General features: G+C 32.2%; 1 protein-coding gene and 1 pseudogene across 1 annotated transcript; one reads left to right on the top strand and one right to left on the bottom strand.

Moving 5' to 3' along the window:
- LOC106469518 overlaps positions 1-13,891 on the top strand; it is a 48,073-nt pseudogene extending 34,182 nt beyond the window's left edge.
- Positions 13,892-16,700: 2,809 nt separating this feature from the next.
- Positions 16,701-22,677, bottom strand: LOC106469519. The gene is made up of 3 exons (XM_013930017.1): positions 22,510-22,677; positions 18,760-19,144; positions 16,701-16,798 (listed from the first exon to the last, which is right to left on the bottom strand). Exons 1-3 carry the CDS (start codon positions 22,675-22,677, stop codon positions 16,701-16,703), a joined length of 651 nt encoding a protein of 216 aa, XP_013785471.1.
- Between the last annotated feature and the right edge of the window lie 679 nt (positions 22,678-23,356).

A 23,356-nucleotide genomic window follows, 5' to 3' on the forward strand; every position in this document is an offset into this window, starting at 1 on the left:
TACGGACAATGTCAAATTAACCAGTACATTAGCGTTATATACGGGTTGCTGTTTTCATTTGTATTGGTTTGCATATTACAAATTTTTTTGTGGAAATCTTAGAACCCAGCAGCCGTGGAAATCTGAGACACTGGCAGCTGCTGTCTCTGGCATGTAGTGTTGTGTTTCCAACAAACAATAAGATCTCAAGTTACCTTCAGTCTCACCTACGGAAGTGCACTATTGATGATGTTACAGAAGAAGGCCAGTTTGCACAGTTTGCTTATAAAGTAAGACATTAGTTTAACAAGAAATCATTGTGTAGAATCTAGACAAATTTTTCTACTACAGGTAGTGGAAGGGATAACAGGACTAAGATTATAGTTTTTCATAGTGTTGCAGTAAACCTATAAATAAACATGATTCTATGGATCTGTTTAATATAGATACAAGTGTTAGAAACCATGTAAAGTTATACAAATTCCAAAATAGACTAATAGTTTGGAACTAAGCCTTTTGTTACTTGAAGTTAACCATGGTTTAAAATAATGTAGTCAAATCTTTGTTGTGTAATACCAAATTTATGGACAGGAATAGATTCAGTTTTACATCTTCAGTTAAAAAAGTATCTACCATCTTTTATAACCTGAACTTTTAAAACCAGTATTGGTAAATCTCTGGTTGTCAGTTTATTTCTATGTTTGATTTTGTAGTCACTAATGAGGACATTGGAAACGCGTGGAAGGAAGTGGCCTCCTTCTCCGGAAGAAGTCACCTTTACCATTAGTCGCAGGCCTATTCATGCTCATGTGTACTTCCTTGATGGTCAACACCAGACAGTTGACTTTGACCCATGTGCTTCAGTAAAGCAGGCATGTTTTTTAGATATACAAATATTAGCTTACAAAGTGATATACAGATTTTATTAAAGATTTTGTAACTAGATAACATTTTTGCTGACTTTTCTGAGTTGACTTAACTAAACAATTATTACTTTTTTTTACTTAGAACAAAGCTGTGTGCCAACACTAGTTTCAGCATAAGAATTTTGTGAACTTGGGATTTTGTTTTTTCAGGTTTTAGAGAAAGTTAAGAACAAAATTGGCCTGAGAAAAGGTGCACAAGGTTATGCCCTTTATGGCATCATGGGAAATGGAGGTGAGATTAGTTTTTCTCTGAATATTATCAGACTTTGAGCAATTTACAGTATGACACCAGAGACACGAGCCACAGTTTTTGTCATCTATTAAAGCTTCTCTAAATTCATTTTATACCTTCATTTATTTTCTTTTAACACATTTTATTCATGACATTTACCCAAAACCTTTAGAGCTTACTAAATAAGTAAGCCTAAGTAAGGGTAATGATACGGTAAGATTCTGCAAATACTTAATAAAGTGAAAAAAAAAACAAGAAGAAACATAGCTTTCTCTTCTCTTTCAACTTCAAAACTTATAAACTGTAATCTCTTCTCAATCTTTCAAAATGTTGGTTGTTTTACATAAAATTACTTCATTAATTAAATGTCAACTATATCATTTATTTTAACTTTTTGTAAATATTCTTCTGCTTTGTACTTTCCTAAATTGGATTCCAATATGACCGCTACTTTCTCAAAAATTATATACTAGTGTATCACTCATTTCCTAAACCTGGATACCAGTGTGACTTCTACTTTACTAAACTAGATACCAGCGTAGTTTAATAAAGTAAGAATTATAGTGGTATTTGGTTTAGTAAAGTAGGAGTCAAAAGTATGATTCACACACTGATATCCAAGTTTAGAAAAATATGATTCACACACTGATATCCAGTTTAGGAAAGTAGGAGTCACACTGGTATCAAAGTTCAGGAAAGGAGCAGTCACTCTGGTATCGAGTTTAGAAAAGTAGGAGTCACACTGGTATCTAGTTTAGTAAAGTAGAAGTCACACTGGTATCTAGTTTAGTAAAGTAGAAGTCACACTGATATCTAGTTTAGTAAAATAAAGTCACATTTGTATCCCTAAATTTGGATATTAGTGTGACAATCATGCTTTTCTAAAGTTGGATACCAATGTGTTACTGATCCTTTCTTAAACTAGGTAGATACTGGTATGACTCCTACTTTACTAAACTGGATATCAGTGTGACAATCATGCTTTTCTAAAGTTGGATACCAATGTGTTACTGATCCTTTCTTAAACTAGGTAGATACTGGTATGACTCCTACTTTACTAAACTGGATATCAGTGTGACAATCATACTTTTCTAAACTTAGATACCAATGTGTTACTGATTCTTTCTTAAACTAAGTAGATACCAGTATGACTTCTACTTTTCTAAACTTGGATATCAGTATGATTTGTACTTTTCTAAACTTAGATACCAATGTGTTACTGATCCTTTCTTAAACTAGGTAGATACCAGTATGACTTCTACTTTTCTAAACTTGGATATCAGTATGATTTGTACTTTTCTAAACTTAGATACCAATGTGTTACTGATCCTTTCTTAAACTAGGTAGATACAGTATGACTTCTACTTTTCTAAACTTGGATATCAGTATGATTTGTACTTTTCTAAACTTAGATACCAATGTGTTACTGATTCTTTCTTAAACTAAGTAGATACCAGTATGACTTCTACTTTTCTAAACTTGGATATCAGTGTGACAATCATACTTTTCTAAACTTAGATATCAGTGTGACTTGTACTTTCATAAGCTAGATACAAGAACTTCAGTGCTTATGTAAAAAAAAAAACAATTTATTTTAACTATGAAGGTAATCAAACAAAGTAATTTTAAATTTGAACTTTATTTGTGTTTTATAATTCATGTCACTGGTACTGTATAATATTACTTTTTGTTTGGTTTTGTAGTCACTGATAAAACATTAGAAAAATGTTGAAGGAAGTATTTTAACTAATGCTAGGTTTCAAATGAAATCTCTGATTGTGGGGGAAGTTGATTCAACACAAAATTTGTGTAATATCAACAGATGTGAAAAGGATAACACTCAAATTCACAATTTTATGTGACCAATGAAAGTGTGTTGTCTGGTCTTTATTTTCTATGGACTAAGGATATACTTTAATCAACTTAACAGAGGAAACAGAGGCCAATATTTTGTTATTAGTTTAAACTATAATTGTATATATTTTTTTTTAGAACGAGCCCTATGTAATGAGGATAAACTAGCTGATATAATGTCCATGTGGGACAAAGTAATGCGAGGACAAGGAAGCAACAGTAAAAAGTCTTGCTTAATGTTTAAGGTAGGTGGCTAACATCTTTTAAGGGCTGAGAAACAGCAATAAACTAATAACACTGTTGTCTGTTTAAGCTTAAGAAATAAAGCCAAAATTTTTACAGTTCTTTAAGTAATTTAAGCAAAATAATTGGTACTGTGCTTTTATAATTATCTCAGCATATTTTATATATTATTTGAATGGATTTTAAAGCAATATAAATAGTAGTAAGTTGTATTATCTGTTTGTTTATTAGAAATTTGAGAAATATGTTATTTGGACATTTGTGAGCTAATTAAAGATTTACTCTTTTAAAATTGGAATATAGTACATTTTATTGTCTGTTTATAAATTTAGCTAACTAATATATGTAAAAAGTGATAAAACTTTCAGCACAGGTTTACATGAAACATCTGTTTCTTACAGAAACACTTGTTGTTGGATTCCTATATCGATCTTTCCGATCCTGTTGAGAAAGAACTTCTGTATCATCAGGTGATGCACAGCATCAGACACAACCGTTTCCCCATCACCAGTCAGGAAGCTGTAAGATTCCTCATACTGATCTTTTTTTTTATAGTTGTTACAGGAGGTGACAAATAAAAATGTTTAAAATCAGCCCTTTATACAATAATGAACTTAATATAAACCACAAACTATATAATAAAATTGGAACTCAAAATTATGCCTCCAGTATCATGATAATAGAGGCATATTGTTTAGTTTCAATTTTATTATATTATTTCTGATATATATAGACACACACATACATGTATTACCATACAGAAGGGGAAAATATTGTGTTTGTAACGTTTGGTTATACCTTTTATTTCTATATTTATAGGTAATGTTGTGTGCAATCAAGGCACAACAGGACTTTGGTGACCATCAGCAAGGAAATGTTGATTACAGGTACAATACTTTTTATTTTCAACATTTGGCAGTGACTTAAATCAGTGGTTTTTAAACTGAGGAGAAGATTCAGGAGAAAAGTTGCCACAAAATTCATTATTGTAATGAATAACGTGACTATTTTAACTTTAATACAATAAATACTTGTATAACCAACCACAAAACATGTGGGGAGGGTCAGGATCTAAAATGTTTGAGAACTACTGACTTCAGTAAGTAATAAATATTCAATTTGTCAGAATGTTAAAACTTTATGGTCAGTTTCTATCAGTTGTTTTCTAGACAAAAAAATTTACTGAAAAGTATAAAACTTTCTTAATATTAGAGTGATATTAGGTGTGGAAAACGTTTTCTGAAGTTAATTAGTTTGCACATGTGGATGATTTATATCTACTTCATCACAACTGTAAGCCAATTAAAATAAAATTTTGTAAAGATTAAAAGTATAAGAATACAACTATGACTTCATTTCAGACTTGGAAAAAAAAAAACAACATGTTCAGCTTTTCAGAGGGTGCAAGTAATTTTATTCAATCAAAAACAAGATTAATATATGAGTTTATCAACTCATTAGAACCAAATTAAAATATTGATATATTAGATGACAAAAACTGATGTTCAGAAGTTTCCTAAAGTTAATAAGATTAAATTTTTTTGTGCTCGCCATGTTTATTTTTATATGAATGAGCATGAAGTTGGTCCATTGAACCAAACCCAGATTGGAGAAGGAATATTGACTATAATTCTGAATTTACTGCATGTAATTATAGAAAATGTGGCAAGCTTTTAGTAAGATGTACAAATCTGTTGTATACAAAAAATCAGATGTGTTACAAAAGTATTTGTACTCGAAATATGTGTAAAGTGTTGTTTATGTGAAGAATAAAAAATACCTTTATTTTTCTGTTGTACATTTTGCTTATTGCATTTGCATAACCTAAATGTATATCTACAGTTTTTTATTTCAGTGTTTCTGTGCATTATATCTGGTATTTACTCTTCTCTACCATGAACTGTTGCTAAATCAGCAATATAGATTAAAATTATTAGTTGATAAATGTGACATAAAATACATAATACCATGTTGAATGAAGCTATAATAAAGGTCATGGAATGTGCACTTTTATTCCCATCTGTGCATGTATGTTTAAAGTGATTTGTGCATTTACAGATCTGAATTGATCTGTTTCACTGGTAATTCTTTTTTTTTCTTGAATATTTCTTCATAATCTTTTTTTTTTTTAAATAACTTGAAATTGCCATGCTATTAAAAAACCTGCTTAACAGATAACTAGAATATTGAGGCATTTTGAATACAATGTTTAGGCTTATCAGACTGAGTTAAGCTTGTTTAAAACACACTGAATTACATTTTCTTTTGTTCCTAGATCGCTTATTGCTGGTTGTCTTCCTCCAAAGCTACTGGATACTGTATCAACCAATGCTGTAGAAACTCAGCATCAAATACTTGCAGGAATGGATGGTGAAGCTACTAAACAGGCTTTTCTATCTTTGGTCCAGTCCTGGTCACTTCATAAAGCTGCTATCTTTGACGTTATCGTAAGTTGATAAATAAACATATTTTTTCTGTTTCAGCAGTTATTTCTTTAATGAACCTTTACTTGTTTAAAATTAGTTTAATAGTATTTAAACATTTAGGTAAAGAAGGCATTAATATTCAAAGTATTTAACTTATAACCAAGTTAAATAAAAAATATGGATTTGTTGATTACTGTGAATTTGTATTCATAGCTCTTGGATTCTGAGAGAATATATTTTCTCTCTTATAAACTTTCACAACTAGTTAAAGTATTATTTTAAATAAGCAGTATTGTTTAATTGTAATTTCAAATGAGCATTCAGCTTTTCTATGCTTGTCTTAGTTTGTCTTTTGTTATTACTGGCCTGTACAGTATGTAACATATATCTTTTTTCTTTAATATATCTTACTGATGTGAACCATAATTTCAATCCTATTGTTCATTCTGTCTGCCTATTACCATAGCAAACCTACACATCTTCGTGGCCAAAGAATTTGTGGTTAGCTGTTGACCAAGTAGGAGTTCACCTGCTAGAACCAAACACTAGGGTGAGTAGAGCTTTCTTATAGTTTGAGTATATTGTTTATTTGTTAATTAACTAAAACCAAAGTTTTTATTAGAAATTATTATAAGTCATTATGCATTCTAAAGCTAATACTGGGTATACGTAGTGATATTTTGTTGTGGATTTTGAAACAAATTATTAAGAACTTGTTTAGATTTTACAGTAAGGCTCTGAATTCTGTTTTTCTAATGAAAACAATAATCATTAAATAAAAATAAGTACACTATATCCAAACTAAAATCTTAAAGAGATTGAATAAAATTTTGATTCAGTGTTCTTCTCTAGTAGTTGCTTATTTCATTATCACTGAAAACATAAACTCTTTAAGGATCTATGGGCCAGTTGAAATATCTCGGAGAAAGTGTTTTTCTTGCTAATCAGTTCTGTTCTTCTCGCAAGATTTTTAAACTCCACTAACCTGTCCATTGCATTTACTCTTAATACCTGTTTTAACACTGTGAAAGTGGCCTTTTGGTTTTAATGTATTACTCTGACTGTTTGCAATATTTACAGCATGATTCTTTGAGAAAACTTGACATCGTAAGCACCTGTTGCAAAATGTTTATTAAATCTTTTCTTTTGTGTACTTCCAGAATATTCTTTGCACCTGCGAGTATGAGGTAATAACCAACTACAGCCCATCACTAAATTCCTTGATGATAGTTGTTTCTGGAGGATCCAAGACAGTGAGATACATTTTCACCACTAACCAAGTATGTTAATGATTTTAATTCTGGACTTTTAGCCACGAATTTACAAAATAAAACTAATTACAGGGTAACTTTTTATCAAAATAAAACAAAATTCCAAACCAGTTTTTGTTCTGAAAACTGCACTTTTGTATATGGATAATAAATTCTAATTTTTTTTAACTGCTTGCTAAGTGCTAATAGGTTAAAGTTCTAGTATTTATACATTAGTTAATTATAGTGGTGGAAAACATTATTGCATGACAAAATTTTTTTTTCATTTTTTATGAGATTGTGCATTGTGGAAGTGTCAAAACTAGTGTAAAATGGTTATGGACATTGTATGGTGTAAGCTGATTCATATTTCAATCATTCAAACGCGTATATGCATCTTGCTTAACAAACCAGTCGTGACAAACATATTACAGCAGGTGATCAACAAATACAAAAATGTTCTTTGAGTAAGAAAGCCGAGATTTAAAGATAATGCCACTAACATAATTGACAAAAAATGGTCACAGAGTTTGTTTCTTGTTTTAATATTTGGTTGTGCCCCCTCTGACCTTAATAACTGCTTGATATCTCTGTGACATAGAGTGCACAAGGGGTTGAATGTAGGCAGGGTGAGTTCATGATGCCACACATGGATTAGGACTTCCTGTAGTTCCAAGATGCTTCTCTTTTTTTTTTTGTTGCACTTTGTTACCATTACCTTCCAGCAGTTTTTTTTATAGGGTTGAAATCTAGGCTGTTGCTTGGCCAGCAAAGTGTCTTGATCATCTCCCTTCAAAGATAGTCCTTCACCTGAAGTAATGAAATAAAACCTAAGATGTCTATTCAGTGCACATAGAGTGAACTTTCCTCTTTATTTCATATCTACTGCATAGAGTGCATGGACATTACCAACCTTTTTAGCCCTGTGGCATAGAGCCATCCTGGAATGTGCACTGGTCAGTTCCACCAAAGTGGTCCTGAATTGTAGACTTTAACTGTGACTCTAGGATCTTAATTTACTTGTTGACATTGGCAGTGCCTTTCACCAAATGCGGGCATCCCACACCCTGGCCAGAGATGCATCCCCATATCACCTGATCCTGTGGATGCTTCATGGTTGCATTCAAGCATTCTGGATAACTCTTCTTCACATTGATGTCATACAAAGTGCCTGACTGTCTTGCTGGGATACTGGCTTAACACAGTCAAGACCAGATGGTGCTTGCGATGACACTGACCCCTGAAGTTTCCTGCCATGCTCCTTTTTGAGGTGACATTCAATGATTCTGCAGGCTCGTGTGTTTTGGAACACAATCATCAGATGCTGTAGATGCTTTCTTCCTACTCCTTCCCTTCCACCGTTCCACATAGTAAGTCTGTCTATAGCTGCACACAGCAGCTCACAATAGACTGGTTAAATTTAATTCTTCTACCAATATGCCTTTTAAAAAGTCTCTTTTTGCTTAAAGAAACAATGACTGTTTTTTTCTATGGAGTTAACCCATATCCCTTGGCCATGATAGTATCATATGCATGTTATAGAAGGTAGACTTATGAACTGAGTCTCAGGAAGATCCTTTACTTATAGTCAAAAAATGGCTAATTCAATACCCAAACAGCCTATAAAGCTGCTGATGTAATAAATAAACAGTATTGCATCATCATTTGTACCTATATGAATTAGGGCTTCAAACATACAATAATTCCAAAGAAATTAATGAAAAAATTGGGTAATGCAGTACATTTTTTCACCAGTGTAGATGTTTTGAAATATATTTGGGAAAATTTTTGGCGTGTTTTTATTTTATTTTCCCATCTAGTGTTACATTTTTACATACCAAAAATACCTGCTTTTCCATATTTAAATACTTATCATCAGAGTGAGAGAGATTCTGACTTCAGACATTATTAGGTTTATTACTGCTTTCTAATAAATAGTGTTCAAAGCTAGAGACATGAGTTGTCTAATATTTTGTTTTTAAAATCTTGTGTATTTCTTTTAATATATTAGAAATGTTTCTTAGACTTTCTTATGGTCTTATACAGGTGTTATTAGACAAGATGTTTTGCAGCTAATCACAGTTTTAGTTTCAACTTGCATGTTATAATGCATTTGTCAATGGTATTATTATGACTGAAACTACACAAATGGTTACAAAAAAATAAAATCTATTCTCCATAAGCAACAAAATAGAGATTTGAACTTTTTGTTATTAATATTGACAAGTATTTATGAGGTAAACTATGTATCTGAATCATCAGAAAATTTTTCACTCTTCACAGTCAACATAGAATGCAATCTACAAGTTTTGTAATAACTATCATGAAAATTGTTTAGGAAACTTTGTAAGAAGTAAAGAATTGTTTAGAGCATCAATATTTCTTGTACCTGTTAAAAGAAAATGTATTACTTTCTAAAAACTTAAAAATTTACTATTCACTAGGTTACACAGATAGCACATCTGATACGTGACTACATTGATGCTTTGGCAGCTGAATTAAAAGCTGCAAGTCTTTATCGACGCCGGACAGGACAAGAAGAAGGACCAAACTACAGATCCCACCACATTAGTGTTCTTTATAAGCCTAGCCTTGCTCTGCCCCTTCAACAAGTAGTGTAATTTAAATCACAACTACAAAGAGAACGTGATCAGCCGTGAATATTTAACAAAGTAAATATCAAGTCCAGCAAATCATGACTCATATTTAACTCCAGAAGCTTTGTGGGTTTTTAGTTCGTCCCACAACACAGACTGTTACCAGCTGTACATTTTCACTGCATTTTAAAGATACATATTTATGATAGAGATTAATGACAGCTTCATTGTCTGATAATCTTAACTTGTGTAACTTTTCCATCAATGTGAATTCTATACATATAGATTAATTATAGTGCTTTGGTTTTTCAAACTGTAATTTTAAAAATTTTAAAGAAAATGTTGTTTCAGTTTCGTATATATGACACAGAATGAATTTGTTAAAGTATTGGAAATATTGGATGATAAATATTATTTGAAGTATCTTATATAAATTTAGGAAATGTCTTATTTCAAAAGGTTTCTTTTAATCACAGTTTGACAGTCACTTTATTTTTTGGCTAAAGGTTACTACTTGTGTAGCACAGGTCTAATTTAGTGCATTTCTTTTGTCTTTGTAATTCTTTGTTTTTAAGGTTACAAAATGAATTATATTTTTTCCTTTGTGCAATTGTTAAAATAACGAAAATTCTGCTGCTGGTTGGAGGATTGATCATTCAGATTTTCCAGCAGCAAATGTTCATCATATATCTTATTCTTTGGTGAAATTCATGAATATACCGTATTAAAAGTTACGGTATAAACAAGTGTGAGCAAGCATTGAGTGATACAGTGTGGTAGTGACAATCCTGTCAGTATAAAGATTTTATTGCTAAAATGTATTTCTATATCTGTACATAATTTTATATATTTGTATAGTTTTGAAGTGATACATGTGAAGTCTTATCCATTGAATGGTACCTCTATTTTTATATATGATTTTAAAAGTGTGTGATGTCATTAGATCTTACAGTAAAAGTTTGGTTTTTATCATTATCTAAAGAAAATTATTTAATTGACAATATTGAATATTTTCTACTCATTTGTATGAATTAAACAATTTTACATGAGTAATTTTATGATTTGTATTTTCAGTATATATGTGTATTGCAGTCTAATCATTTGCTTTCTTATTTTTGCTGCATCATCAAGAACACTGCTACTTGAGTTTTTTGTTGTTGAATCAACAAAATAATAGATTATTCGAGTGAAACATAAACTACAGTAATGTTTATTTATTATTAATAGAATTCTTTTTATTAATATGCAACTATTTCTAATATTTAAGAATCAATATAATTATGTTTAAAACTAGCCTTTATGGATTTCTAGTATTCAAAACAGGCAGGAATATCTACTAGTCTAAAAAAAGTGTGATTTTAAACAAGGTTAATGCATTAATTTCTGGTGGAAATTTATTGACATTTATTTGTTTGCTTTTGGGTTGTAGTTTTGTTAGATTTTTTGGGGGGAAATGAACTATTTAATAAGGATTGTGCCATATTTGGGAAGTGCACTGTTTAACCTTATGTATACAACCTAGAACAGAGTGCCATTCAACATGGTATTATGCATTTGATGTCAAGATTATCAACATTCCATGTTACTCTACTTAACTGATTTTGTGACAGTTCATATTAGAGTTGAGAAATTATCAGATACAATATACTTTTAGATGTGCACTTAGGAGGTCCAAGAGGCTATGTAAATGCAATTAAAAACTGTATAATGGACAAAAGTATTTTTATTCTTCTTACGAGCATCACCTTGCACTCCAACTTGTCAGACTGACTTCAGCATTTCGCAGACATGTCTTAAGTACAAAATATTTAATAACACATCTAATTTTTTGTGTACAACAGGTTTGTACTGTTGACTAAAAACTTGCCACATTTTGTGAAGATCCATTTTGGAATTATAGTCAACATTACTTCTCTAATATGGGGTTGGTCCATTAGACTTACCCCACGAGCATTAATTTTATAAGAATTGTTCCATATTTTGGAAGTGAACTGTTTAACAAGGATTGTTCCATATTTTGGAAATGAACTGTTTAACAAGGATTGTTCCATATTTTGGAAGTGAACTGTTTAACAAGGATTGTTCCATATTTGGGAAGTGAACTGTTTAACAGGGATTGTTCCATATTTGGGAAGTGAACTGTTTAACAGGGATTGTTCCATATTTGGGAAGTGAACTGTTTAACAAGGATTGTTCCATATTTGGGAAGTGAACTGTTTAACAAGGATTGTTCCATATTTGGGAAGTGGACTGTTTAACAAGGATTGTTTCTTCTTTGGGAAGTGGACTGTTTAACAAGAATTGTTTCTTCTTTGGGAAGTGGACTGTTTAACAAAGATTGTTTCTTTTTTGGGAAGTGGACTGTTTAACAAGGATTTTTCCATATCTGGGAAGTGGACTGTTTAACAAGGATTTTTCCATATCTGGGAAGTGGACTGTTTAACAAGGATTTTTCCATATCTGGGAAGTGGTCTGTTTAACAAGGATTGTTCCATGTTTGGGAAGTGAACTGTTTAACAAGGATTGTTCCATATTTTGGAAGTGAACTGTTTAACAAGGATTGATTCATACTTTTGAAATTTCTTTAATTTTCAGACTTTCAAAAATAGTCATTTATAGTGAGCTTAATCTGTGATTACATAAGATTAGTTTTATCTGTTATTATTTTAGTATTTAGTTGAAACATTCCACTTCTTTTTAATGAATTGTGACTTTGATATTTTGTAGTATTTTTAAATGCTCCAAACACATACTTATGTGATAATCTTTAGATTTTGGACAGAAGTTTTCTAACAGCTATGGGTAAGATCTCTAATACGTCTAAACTTATAATATGCTAAAATGTAATATTTCTAAACTGAAAAGCTGTTTCTGCCACGTGAAATTAAATGCATTCAAACTAATACAGTTTGTAATATTTAGAAATAGAATAGCGATGTTTATTAGTTTAAGGTAGGAAATTTATTTTAAATACATACACTTGAAACAGTTTTTGATCTCTTCCCCATCACATAGACTAAAATACATTTATTTAATAGTACATCAAGATGTAAACTTTTGTGTGTGTCTCAGTCATAAAAACGTTTTTATTTGTTCTTCTATGCAACTTGCTACAATAATAATTCAGATTTAAGTTTAAAAATGAGAATAGTCAAATTTCATATATTAACTATTTATCTATAGTTTTTAATCTTGTTATATAGCAAAGTTTGAAGAGAGGAGGCAATTTATGTCAGGAATTTCACCGTTCAGCATTCAATCAATGAGTAGTTTAATTTTTGTTAATCACGTGTCCAGTCTTCTAGTGAAGTTATGAACGATTTTATTTTTAAACAGTTTTCTTTGGGTCTGTGTATATGTTACTAAATAAATTATGAAAAAATGAATCTTTGCAATTTTATTATAGATTACAATAAGTTATTTTGTAAACACGGGAAAATATTGTGGTAATTTTATAAAATAACATTGAAAGAAATTATTCTGATTTAAAATGTATATATTGGTATGAATTGTGTTAGTTACTTTCCAAATGTTTGAACATAATTGTAAAATTGTATGCATTTATTATTGAGTAAAATTTTCAGTAAAAATAATATTTGATTGTTTGAAAAATCAATGAAACAATTTTGTTGTCTTCGTACAAAATGAAAATCTTTATAAATAGTGTGCTTGTGTTAGTCTCTCCGGAACTTTTCTTGCAAATTTCTTAACCAACTGCTACAAATCTCATATCGTAAGGAAGGCCTTTGTCTAAGGAATCCATATTTCATATTAGCTTTTCCATTCAGAATCACATTACCTGTTTTTGGCCAAGTCAAACTTTTCAATGCAAGGAGTATGGTACACGATGGCACAATGTCGTTATCATCATGTGACGGCTGACTTCAATTTTTAACTTTACTTTTTTTATTTGTAAAGTATTTCACACAAACAACACTTAACCCCGTGTAATTCCCCCCTCCCAAAAAAAAAATTCACATTACACTAAATTAATTTCTATGGGCTTTTCTCTATTTATTTAGGTCTAAAATACGCATGCGCAGTTCGTTCAAAAACCATATCCTTATCATTTTGTGAACAGGCATTCAGACGTTTCTACATATTCAGCTAAGTTTGCCTTCATTCCAGCTTTACATTTACTTTATTTTGAAATAATTTAGCTTCGGTTCGTTTCATAGACTACTATAAAAACCTTCTAGCTATTTTTGTGTTCTTTACTATAAGTTTTATTCTTCATTTTATGAGGGTTTTTCAACTGGTAAAAACCTGCCATACATAAACGCTCATGACTGTTTCATACTCTGTGCACTATTATAAATACCATTACTTTATCGTTTACTTTACTTGTAGTTTTATTGAATAAAGTTACGTAAGTGTAGATTTATGTGAGTTTGTTCGTCTGACTGTGTAAACTTTCTTCAAACAGATCAGTATCTATCGATCTGACACACGATGCCTTCAAAAAAGCTTAGCTTAAACGGCGTCCGTGAAAATGACAAAATAAGAAAAGTTCAAGCGAAGGGAGTGTAAACTACTTCAAATGTTTTGCAGGTCACAGATAGTTTAGAAAATTACTTGTGGCAGTGGAATAGCCAGTCTTTGTTGTTGTTTCTATCAGTTTTGTAAATCAGATCTACATTTCTTTTCTAATTAATACAATGTTTTAAAGAAATATATTTTTTAGCGTGTATTTACATATTTGATATTTTCAGTTTACTGAATCATCAACACATAAACTGAACGTTGTCAAGATTCACTCCTTGCAAGTGCAGTGTTCAAATAGATTTTTTTTTTCGGGGAACAAATAGCATTAAATAATATTTCCCAAATGCATTAAATTGGATATTAAACATCCATTAACTTCCTGTACTAGAGTTTGTTGCACTAATTTTTTCTATCTTCTCCTTCACAAAAATAAACTAAAGGACTTTGGTTTTAATTTTGAATTAGAAATCCAACTATTATACAATTGTTACGACAGATTCGATGATTTAAAAGTCGGTAATAGAATTGAAATATAGTCGTCTCAATCCATATTTTTATGAACGCCCTCTTGGAGTGATTCCTCCCCTCTCCATTATTCTGTTGTTTATAGTAATACCTTGTCTACATTTGAAGATGGATAAGAATGTCTGTTTTAAATGGTTGAGTGCGTTATATTGAAACGATTTTGAATATGCAAATCAGTAAGTCACGTGCAGGGGTGTATCCAGCGGGATGGTGTGGGAGAAGAACGTCCATTCGAAGGTTCTGCCCCATTAGAAATAGTCTTTTAAAATTTCTAAACTCTATCTTGTGTCTCTCACTGATAACGAGGTGTTAATGTTCTCGTTCAACTGTCGTATACCTCAAACGGCTGCAGAATGAAATTGGTATTCATACTATGGAATACTTACTTTCTATGTATCTTTTGTATGAACAAATTGTTGAAACGGACACTGAGAAACTATGCTGTATGGATTATGGAAAGCTGGCAAGAAAGAATTTAATTCTTTGGACATTAAAACCTTTCAGGTAACGATGGAATTTTTGTAATGGGAACTATGCTGCAGGATCAGACGTGGCGACATAGACGGTAGTGACATTGTGAAGCTCCAAAACCGTTTTGATGTAATGCACTCAACCTCTATGAACAGCTTGGCCTAGTTGGAGTAATTAGATAATGATCCTTTCAATAAGCACGTGTACACCATGATCGCATTTTCTGTTAGCAATGGCTTTTGAAATAGGGCGAGGAAGAAGAATGTTTATTAAAATTCCCTCTAATAAATAAGTCACCCACATCTACAGAATTTCATCTGGGAACGATAAACAATCCATTTTACGATAATAAAAAAAAGGCCTTGTAATCAGATGGGCATATTCCATTTCAACTACATCAACCTATTTTTACTTCTGGAGTAGAGATTGTAATTAATATTTATTGACATAAGCTTCGTACATAACTTATACAAAAGTGCTTCCTTTTTAATCATATTTTTTCAGCAACATAAATAGCGACACCTACAAACATTTAATATTAAAAATAAAAGGGAATAAGCCGTCATAGGAAATCAATTCCAACACAGCCTCGAAAGAACTAAAACACAAAACAAAAAAATTCTTGTTCAAAGATTAAAAGTATAAAAATATGAGTATGATATGGTCATAGACTGAAATAACAAGTATGCTTTCAATCAGCCACCAAGGAATTTAACTCGAAAAGTTAACTAGTATATGACTGTATGTTGCCATTGACAACCTTAGATCAAAATAAATTACTTCCATACCCAAATACATTGCTTTCTTAATAAGAGATAAGATCTCAGCAGCTTAAACTAGTAAAAACCGGGATTAATTTAATGCATGGACGCATTAACGATAAAGTTTAGATAAGCTCTCAGCAGCTTAAACTAGTAAAAACCGGGATTAATTTAATGCATGGACGCATTAACGATAAAGTTTAGACAAGATCTCAGCAGCTTAAACTAGTAAAAACCGGGATTAATTTAATGCATGGACGCTCTTAAAACTTTTTACTTTATTGTATCGTAAAAAAATAAATAAATAAATAAAACCAGCAAGTAGGCTTCACCAGAATTAACATTTGTATAAAAATCGAATTTTTTGTTAGTTTTAAACCAAGCTAATGGAGTATGATACGAGTAAAACAAAACCAAAAGAAATGTGAATTTGGTAATATATTTTCATTATATATAGGAAACTAAATAAAACTAATGATAACTACGAGATAATCTCTTCCTTTTCTTGCACTTAAATCGAGACGTAAGTTTTGACTCTTCGGTATATTCAGAACATTTTATGCAGTTGGTTTTAACAAAGAAAGATTGGACAAAGTTTAGAAGATTCCGAATTGTTTTTTGTTTTTTTTGTAATAATTATAAAAAAAAATGTCATTATCCATAATTCATTCATGACTACGCGATTTCTTTTCTAAAAGCCTGGAAAATGTCAAAGCCTTAAACTCTGAAGTATTTTTGTTTGTTCATTTTAAATTATTAAGATTGATGTTAAGAGCGTTAAGAATTTATGAAATTGAACTGGTCTACGTAGATATCACCAAACATACTCTGGAGCCTCAGGTAACGTGAAGTTGCTGGAGTAGTTATTCTTGTGTTTACAAACATAGCGAAATCTAGCGCTCCCCATTACAAGCTGTGCTATCAGGAATGGTCGTACACAAAGTTTTTTTTTTACCACTCAATAGCTATGTCAGCGCAGTTGCGGTAGGTTTCTTGCGGACCACAGCCGAGTCGTTCCTCTCCATCATCACACGGGCCAATCCTGTTACCTGTCAAAAACAAACAGATCATGCGTAGTAAAAAAGATAAATTTAAGTTCAACGACTCAAGTTTTTTATTTACATAGAATTAGGCTTCTGACGGAAATAACTGATAAAGTCAACCTTACGTCGCAGGACAGGTTTCAAAAACTGATAAAGCTAACCTTATGTCGTAGGACTGGTTTCAAAGTTCAATTTAGTTTGTCCTTTATATGATTAAAAACGCTCGTCTATCTGTCCAGCTCACTGATAAGTAAAACATTGAATATATTAAATCCTTATTATACAAAACAAGCTTTGAAATCCATTCTGGTTTTCATTATTATAAACAAGATAACTAAATTAAGCGTTGCAAGTAGTAATTCAATATCAACGCTAGCACAGTAAACAGTGTTCTAAAAATTTAGATTTTGTATTTATTTGAAAACACAAAATATCTGTAAGAGTATGTTCAATAATACTGAATGACTCAATATATTTCACGAGAAAACCTGCCAATTCGTGATTACTTGTACCAATATTAAATACAATCGGTTTTATCGAACATTCTTTTTTATGCACATTGGTTTGTCTGGTTGGTTGTTGTTAAGCGCAAAGCTATACAGAGGGCTATCTATGCTGTGCTCACCACGGGTATCGAAACCAGCGTTATAAGCCCTCCAACTTTCCGCTGTGCCAATGGGGGCTATACTTTAGGTAACCCATATAAAGTACCTGTTTGTGATCCTATTGTTCTTAATAACTGATATTCGTCATTATTTATTAAATCTTCTTTCTTTATATTTAACACATTTTTGTTTATTTTTAAGCGTAAAGCTACACAATGGTCCATCGCGGGTATCAAAGCTCGATTTTTAGCGTTATAAACCCTCAGATTTACTGCTGACCCACCGGGGGGGGGACAAGTTTTTAAATATTAATATATTTATCAGTTATCAGTTTTGTAAATAAATACAAAAATTAACTTTTTAGTATACTACTTATTGTACTAGCTTTGATATCGAATCATTGTTTACAAATACACGTCAGGATAAAACATTTAGTTTAATTGTTAATCTTGTTTATAATAAAGAAAACTGAAATAGATTTTCTAAAGAAGTGTTTATAAAATTAATAAAATTAGTTTTGAAATCTGTTATTGGCGATAAATTTCAACAATAAATAAACAGCAACACAGTCCACTTGTTTTAACAAATATATAATAATACAATTTAAACGTATGTACAAATGTTCAATACGCTGCTGGTTATCATAGTTGTATCCAAAGCTTCAGTGTACCGAATATTTTTATGTTACTTAAACTCTTTGCCACACTGTCGCTAAGTTCATGTTCATATGAACGTTCGGCATCTGCTCTCTGTCAGTTTAATAATTACCTGAGGTGAACACAAGCTAAAGAAAGACTGAATACTCTAACTTTAATACATAATCATTATGACACATATTTGAAACTTTATGTAAGTTATTTATGGAAAAGTAACTCGGAAGAATGGAGCACGCTATCATGTTATTTCAGTTGTACATACATGTACATATATGATAGCAAATGATTGAATTGGCTGATATACTATTGTTGTACAGAGTTATTTAAATTAGTAATATAAATAGCTATTCCGCATGTAGATAGTACAGTAGTTTGATGATGATTAGTTAACTTTTCATTGGATGTTTGTGGATTTTATGTAAATATGATATCTTTTTGCTTTTTCACTATTTGGGGGGATATATGCTCCCCCCCGTAGCATCATTACCACGCTTTGCACGCTGATCTTCTCACACCATGGGCCAGAGAAATATATTTTTTCGCAGAAAACTTATCTTGATTTAAAACTTTTATTGACTGCATTTTCCTGTTACGTTGAGGACAAGTTTAAAAACTGCTAGTCCTTAACAGGCGGGTACAGTCCATAAAAACAGTTTTCCAATTTCGTGCAGGCTCCTCTGCAGTTAAACATTCTCGAATAACTTACCTGAAAACCAGTGCCACCGGATAACGCAATAGTTACAGCTCACGTTCTCGGGAAGTTTAACCCTGGTAAACTGGAGCTCGGACTTGTTCGTAGGAATATGGAAAATTGTTCCAGATCCATCAGAAAGCTCCAGGATATGTTTATCAAAACATTCATTGGTTTCTTTGTCTTCCTTGTCGTTCCGAGGACACAGGGAAAACTGGAACCATCCAAGATGGTTCGATGTTAGATCTATAGTGACGTCAATGTCTTTCCCGACTTTGTAGCGACCGACGATAATATTCTTAGCATATTTTCCACCAGTCTCGTGATCACGTGGTCGATCCTCTTCCCAAGGGTCACCACATTCACCGCAACGGCCGGCAACGTTGCTGGACCATTGTTTCTGAAATAAATATATATATATATATAATAACAGGTGTATATCTTATGAAACTCACATATAACGAAATGAACAACTCGGAGGCAGGCAAACTGAACTAATATCAAGTCATTAACAGTCGATCTTGTTGGTTATTTAGAATAATTTGTGTTTGTATTTTGTGTTTATGACAAAACTTCTAAGTTTATCTGCTACTGCCCCTAATTTTGAACTACTGACCGGAGGGAAGGTTGCCAGTTAATCAGCATCCTACAACCCACTATCCATGCTAAGGGATTGACTGTCATTCCTATAACGCACACACAGCTTAAAGTACGGGGAATATTTTGTGGTATCGCACGGATTCGAACCCTGCCTGCCAGCTCCGAAATATAAAGCTCCATCACAGGGCCAACCTGCATTCTTTAAACATCAGATGGACACTGTCGCTGTTAACGATATTTTCGGCCGTAATCCCATAAAGTTCGGATACCTTTGGAATTTCAGGCTAGTCTTGAATATTCTATCTCTTCGTTGAGTAACCTTCATGGTTTCTGTGGGACTCTTACAAAAATAGCGGCTTTACTCTTTCGCTAAAACTACGGCTGATCAGGTTGAGGGTTTGGTGCCCAGGACAAATTTTGAAGGGGGCTTCTCAGAACTGAATTTCATAAATAAGTCAAATACTATTTATTGACCAAAGTTTGAGCATTACACAAACACAAGCGATGAGTGTATAATATACAAATAATAATTCTAATATTGATAATAAATATAAAGAATGACAATGAATGTTTTGTTAAATGGCCGTGCAAATATTAAGATCATGTTGATGAAAAGTTATAAAATAAAAGGTTTATATAAAACGACTAAAATTACTATTGTAATAGTGAAACAGTTGCAAATGTATGTTTGTCTGTTTTTCAATGAGACATCCAGTTGTCCCCTGGTAGGTCAGGGAAATGTCTACGGTTCGATTCTCCGAGGTGGACAGAGTGCAGATAGCTCATTGTGCATCTTTGCATTCAAACAATAACAAAACAACGTCATCTAGTTTTTCATTATTTTTCTCTTAGTTGAAGGGGAAAGGGGGGCTTTGATGTAGAAGGTTCAGGGCAAATACACTCATTTGCTCCTCCCTTTAATTTGGCCCTGGTAGAGATGGTAGTAAATTTAGGTCTCGAACCCAGCTTGCTCCTAGATTTTCCAGTTTTATTTTCTGCGATATTTCGATCAACAGAATATCATAACCCTTATACATTTATAGCTGTATCATATACATCTTCGGACTACAATGAACCAAAAAAAAAACAGTGTTTACTCGTTAGACATGAGTGCTGAAAGTACGGGGTGATAACAAAGAAAAATTATTTCTTACAAACTATTTGCTTTAGAGGAACAAAATTCACAAAAAAACGCAATGAGAGTCATAAGACTTATTCATGAAAGTTTTTCCATGGTCCAGAGTGTTTCTCAGAAGGTGTTCAGTATTTATTACTTTATTATTGATCAGCAAGTTAAGTCTTCTTCTCAAATGAAGGCACCATTTGTTTGTTCTGAATAGTATTCATCGATTCTCGCTATATCCTGCACTCCAGCACTATTAGTACGGGAAATTACTATATGTTATCCATCCTTTTAACTCGCCCCCCAGTGGCACAGCGGTATGTCTGCGGACTTACAACGCTAGAAACCGGGTTTCGATACCCGTGGTGGGCAGAGCACAGATAGCCCTTGTGTAGCTTTGTGCATAATTAAAAACAAACAAACCTTTTAGCTCAAAAAAGTGACTTTTTTAAATTATGGTGTTATTCGTAGTTTCATTTTTCGATGAAGTAAGTAACTTACTACCTTTTGCTAATTGTTAATTAGCATATTTTGTTAATTGGCATATTTATGTTCATGCTCTTTCTAGGGAATTGAGATTTCGTGTTTTTCTGCTTCTTTGATTTGTTCAGCAGAGGCCTCGCAGAATTCTTCTGATATTTCTTTTGTTTAAAGTAGCGAATACTTTAAAAGTTTTTCCATTAGATTTGTATACAGTTTTTAGTTGTTTTTTTTTAATCTTTCATTGTGAAATCTTATAGCTCTTACATAATGATTCTAAGCGTTCTTCACTTTCCTTGAGTATTCAGTAGAGTCATTTTAGTTTCTTCTGTGTTTCGTTATTTGATTTGAACTGTTTGCGAGATACGCACACTCTCACTTTTATTTGCACTCATTGATCATCACAAGTGAACTGCATGCATTACCGCGAAGTCTGCTAGTTTCCATTTTCGAAGGAATTTGAGCCTTAAGGTGAATTGAGTTTAGTGAAATTCAATAATAACTTAGATTTCACAGTATTCGTATATTTTACTTTATAGTGACTTCACTTAACTTGGAGTTATTTTCACTCAGTGTTTTCATCTTTAAATATGGTGTTTTCTATACTGTAGTCTTCGTGGTGTCTAGTTACAACACCAAAAATTGTTGTAGTATAGATAACACAGACCTGCGAATTTAAACTTCATAAAAGTTGTTTTGGTTTTGATAACGGATTTTCCATAATTCAGCTACGCAGATTTCGAAAATAATATTCATTTTTTTTCTATCGCGTAAGGATTTTTTTTACAAATCGGGAAGGAAAAAACACTCTTACTTAGATCAAATTATTATTTCGTTTACCACAACGAACATTTTTTATTATAATGTTTGTTAACAAAAATATAAACTGAAGAAAAGTGGAAAATTATAAGCATTATAAATCTATTTTATTCACCAGGTAGGCAATGTAAACGTAGAAATCCCCACAGCCGTTAGGTTAGATAGAAGAAGCGTATATTACCATATCAGCTGAGTTAGATGGTAGCAATGTAAACCCACATAGCCGCTAGGTTAGATAGAAGAAGTATATATTACCATATCTGCTGGGATAGATGGCAGCAGTGTATATTTTTGAATAGACCATAATATAACTAGAACTTTCTTTTATCTTAAGTGCCCCCCAGTGGCACAGCGGTATGTCTGCGGATTTACAACGCTAGAAACCGGGTTTCGATACCCGTGGTGGGCAGAGCACAGATAGCCCTTGTGTAGCTTTGTGCATAATTAAAAACAAACAAACAATTTATCTTAAGATTTAAAAGTCCTGACAGTAAAATAATTCAAAGAGAGAAAGTATTTTGTAACTTTACCAGTAATAAATAATATACTAGCTTCATACTAAATATATTTCCACAAAACCTCCTTCCCTACCAATATGAAACATAAAAAAAGAAACAAATTAGCATTGTGTTCTGAGATAACATGAAGACCAGGATTTGATTTTCTTTAGGTTCTAAAAGTGTGATTCACGCATCTTTAGAAATTCAAATATTGATATATATAAACCAAGAGATGTTCCTTACCTTGAGTCCTCCACAGTAAACTGCTGTGTCATTATGATTTTCTGGTACATCGTGACCGTGTCTCCATAACATATTACGTGCAGGGGGCAAGATCATTCGACCGTGACCCCATACTTGAGATATGAGTAAAAGCACAATAGTGATGCTATACTCTTTAAACAGGTTCATCTTCAAACTTTTAGACTGTACTGACCAGCTAGCTATCGTTTAAAGTAATTCAAAAGTAACGTAAGGATAATTCAGACCTAACTTAAGGTAAGGCCTAGTTTATAAAGAGTTGAAAATGTTGTTGGCAGTATCGATGTTCTCCCTTCGTTTCTACAACCCACAAAGCTTTCCATCAATCACATGCTATGCGCTGGAAGCTTATAAAGACGAAGAATTCGTTTTTTTTACTTTTTTAATCCTCAGACTGCTCCTGGAAGTCACCAAAATAAACTTGTTTTGCTCGTTACCCTTGTATCAACCCTTTTCTTACGCTATGAAAAGTCTTCGGTCACTGCTGCGGTTATTAACCTGTTAAACTTTCTCTCGGGTTCATGTCCGGCAAAAGGTAAAAGTCAAACAGGAAGTTGTTTCTAATGAGATTCTTTTTACTATTGAGGAACACTCCAGAAAAATGTCGCAATTCGATATATCAGTAAAAGTTGCCAAACATAAAAGGTTCATTTACCCTTCAGTGAAACATAAAATGTATTTTTCCCCCTAAGATCCACAGTTGTAAAATATATATGTTAAAGTATGGGAAATATACCCGTAAATATGGTCATCATTCTCCTTCTCATAGTTATTAAGCAATGAATTTCGCACGAATACAAAGGAGAGAAGAATGTTATAACATTTTTAG

Source organism: Limulus polyphemus, unplaced genomic scaffold, assembly GCF_000517525.1.
Source record: "Limulus polyphemus unplaced genomic scaffold, Limulus_polyphemus-2.1.2 Scaffold3524, whole genome shotgun sequence".
In the NCBI taxonomy this organism is placed as follows: Eukaryota; Metazoa; Arthropoda; class Merostomata; order Xiphosura; family Limulidae; genus Limulus; species Limulus polyphemus.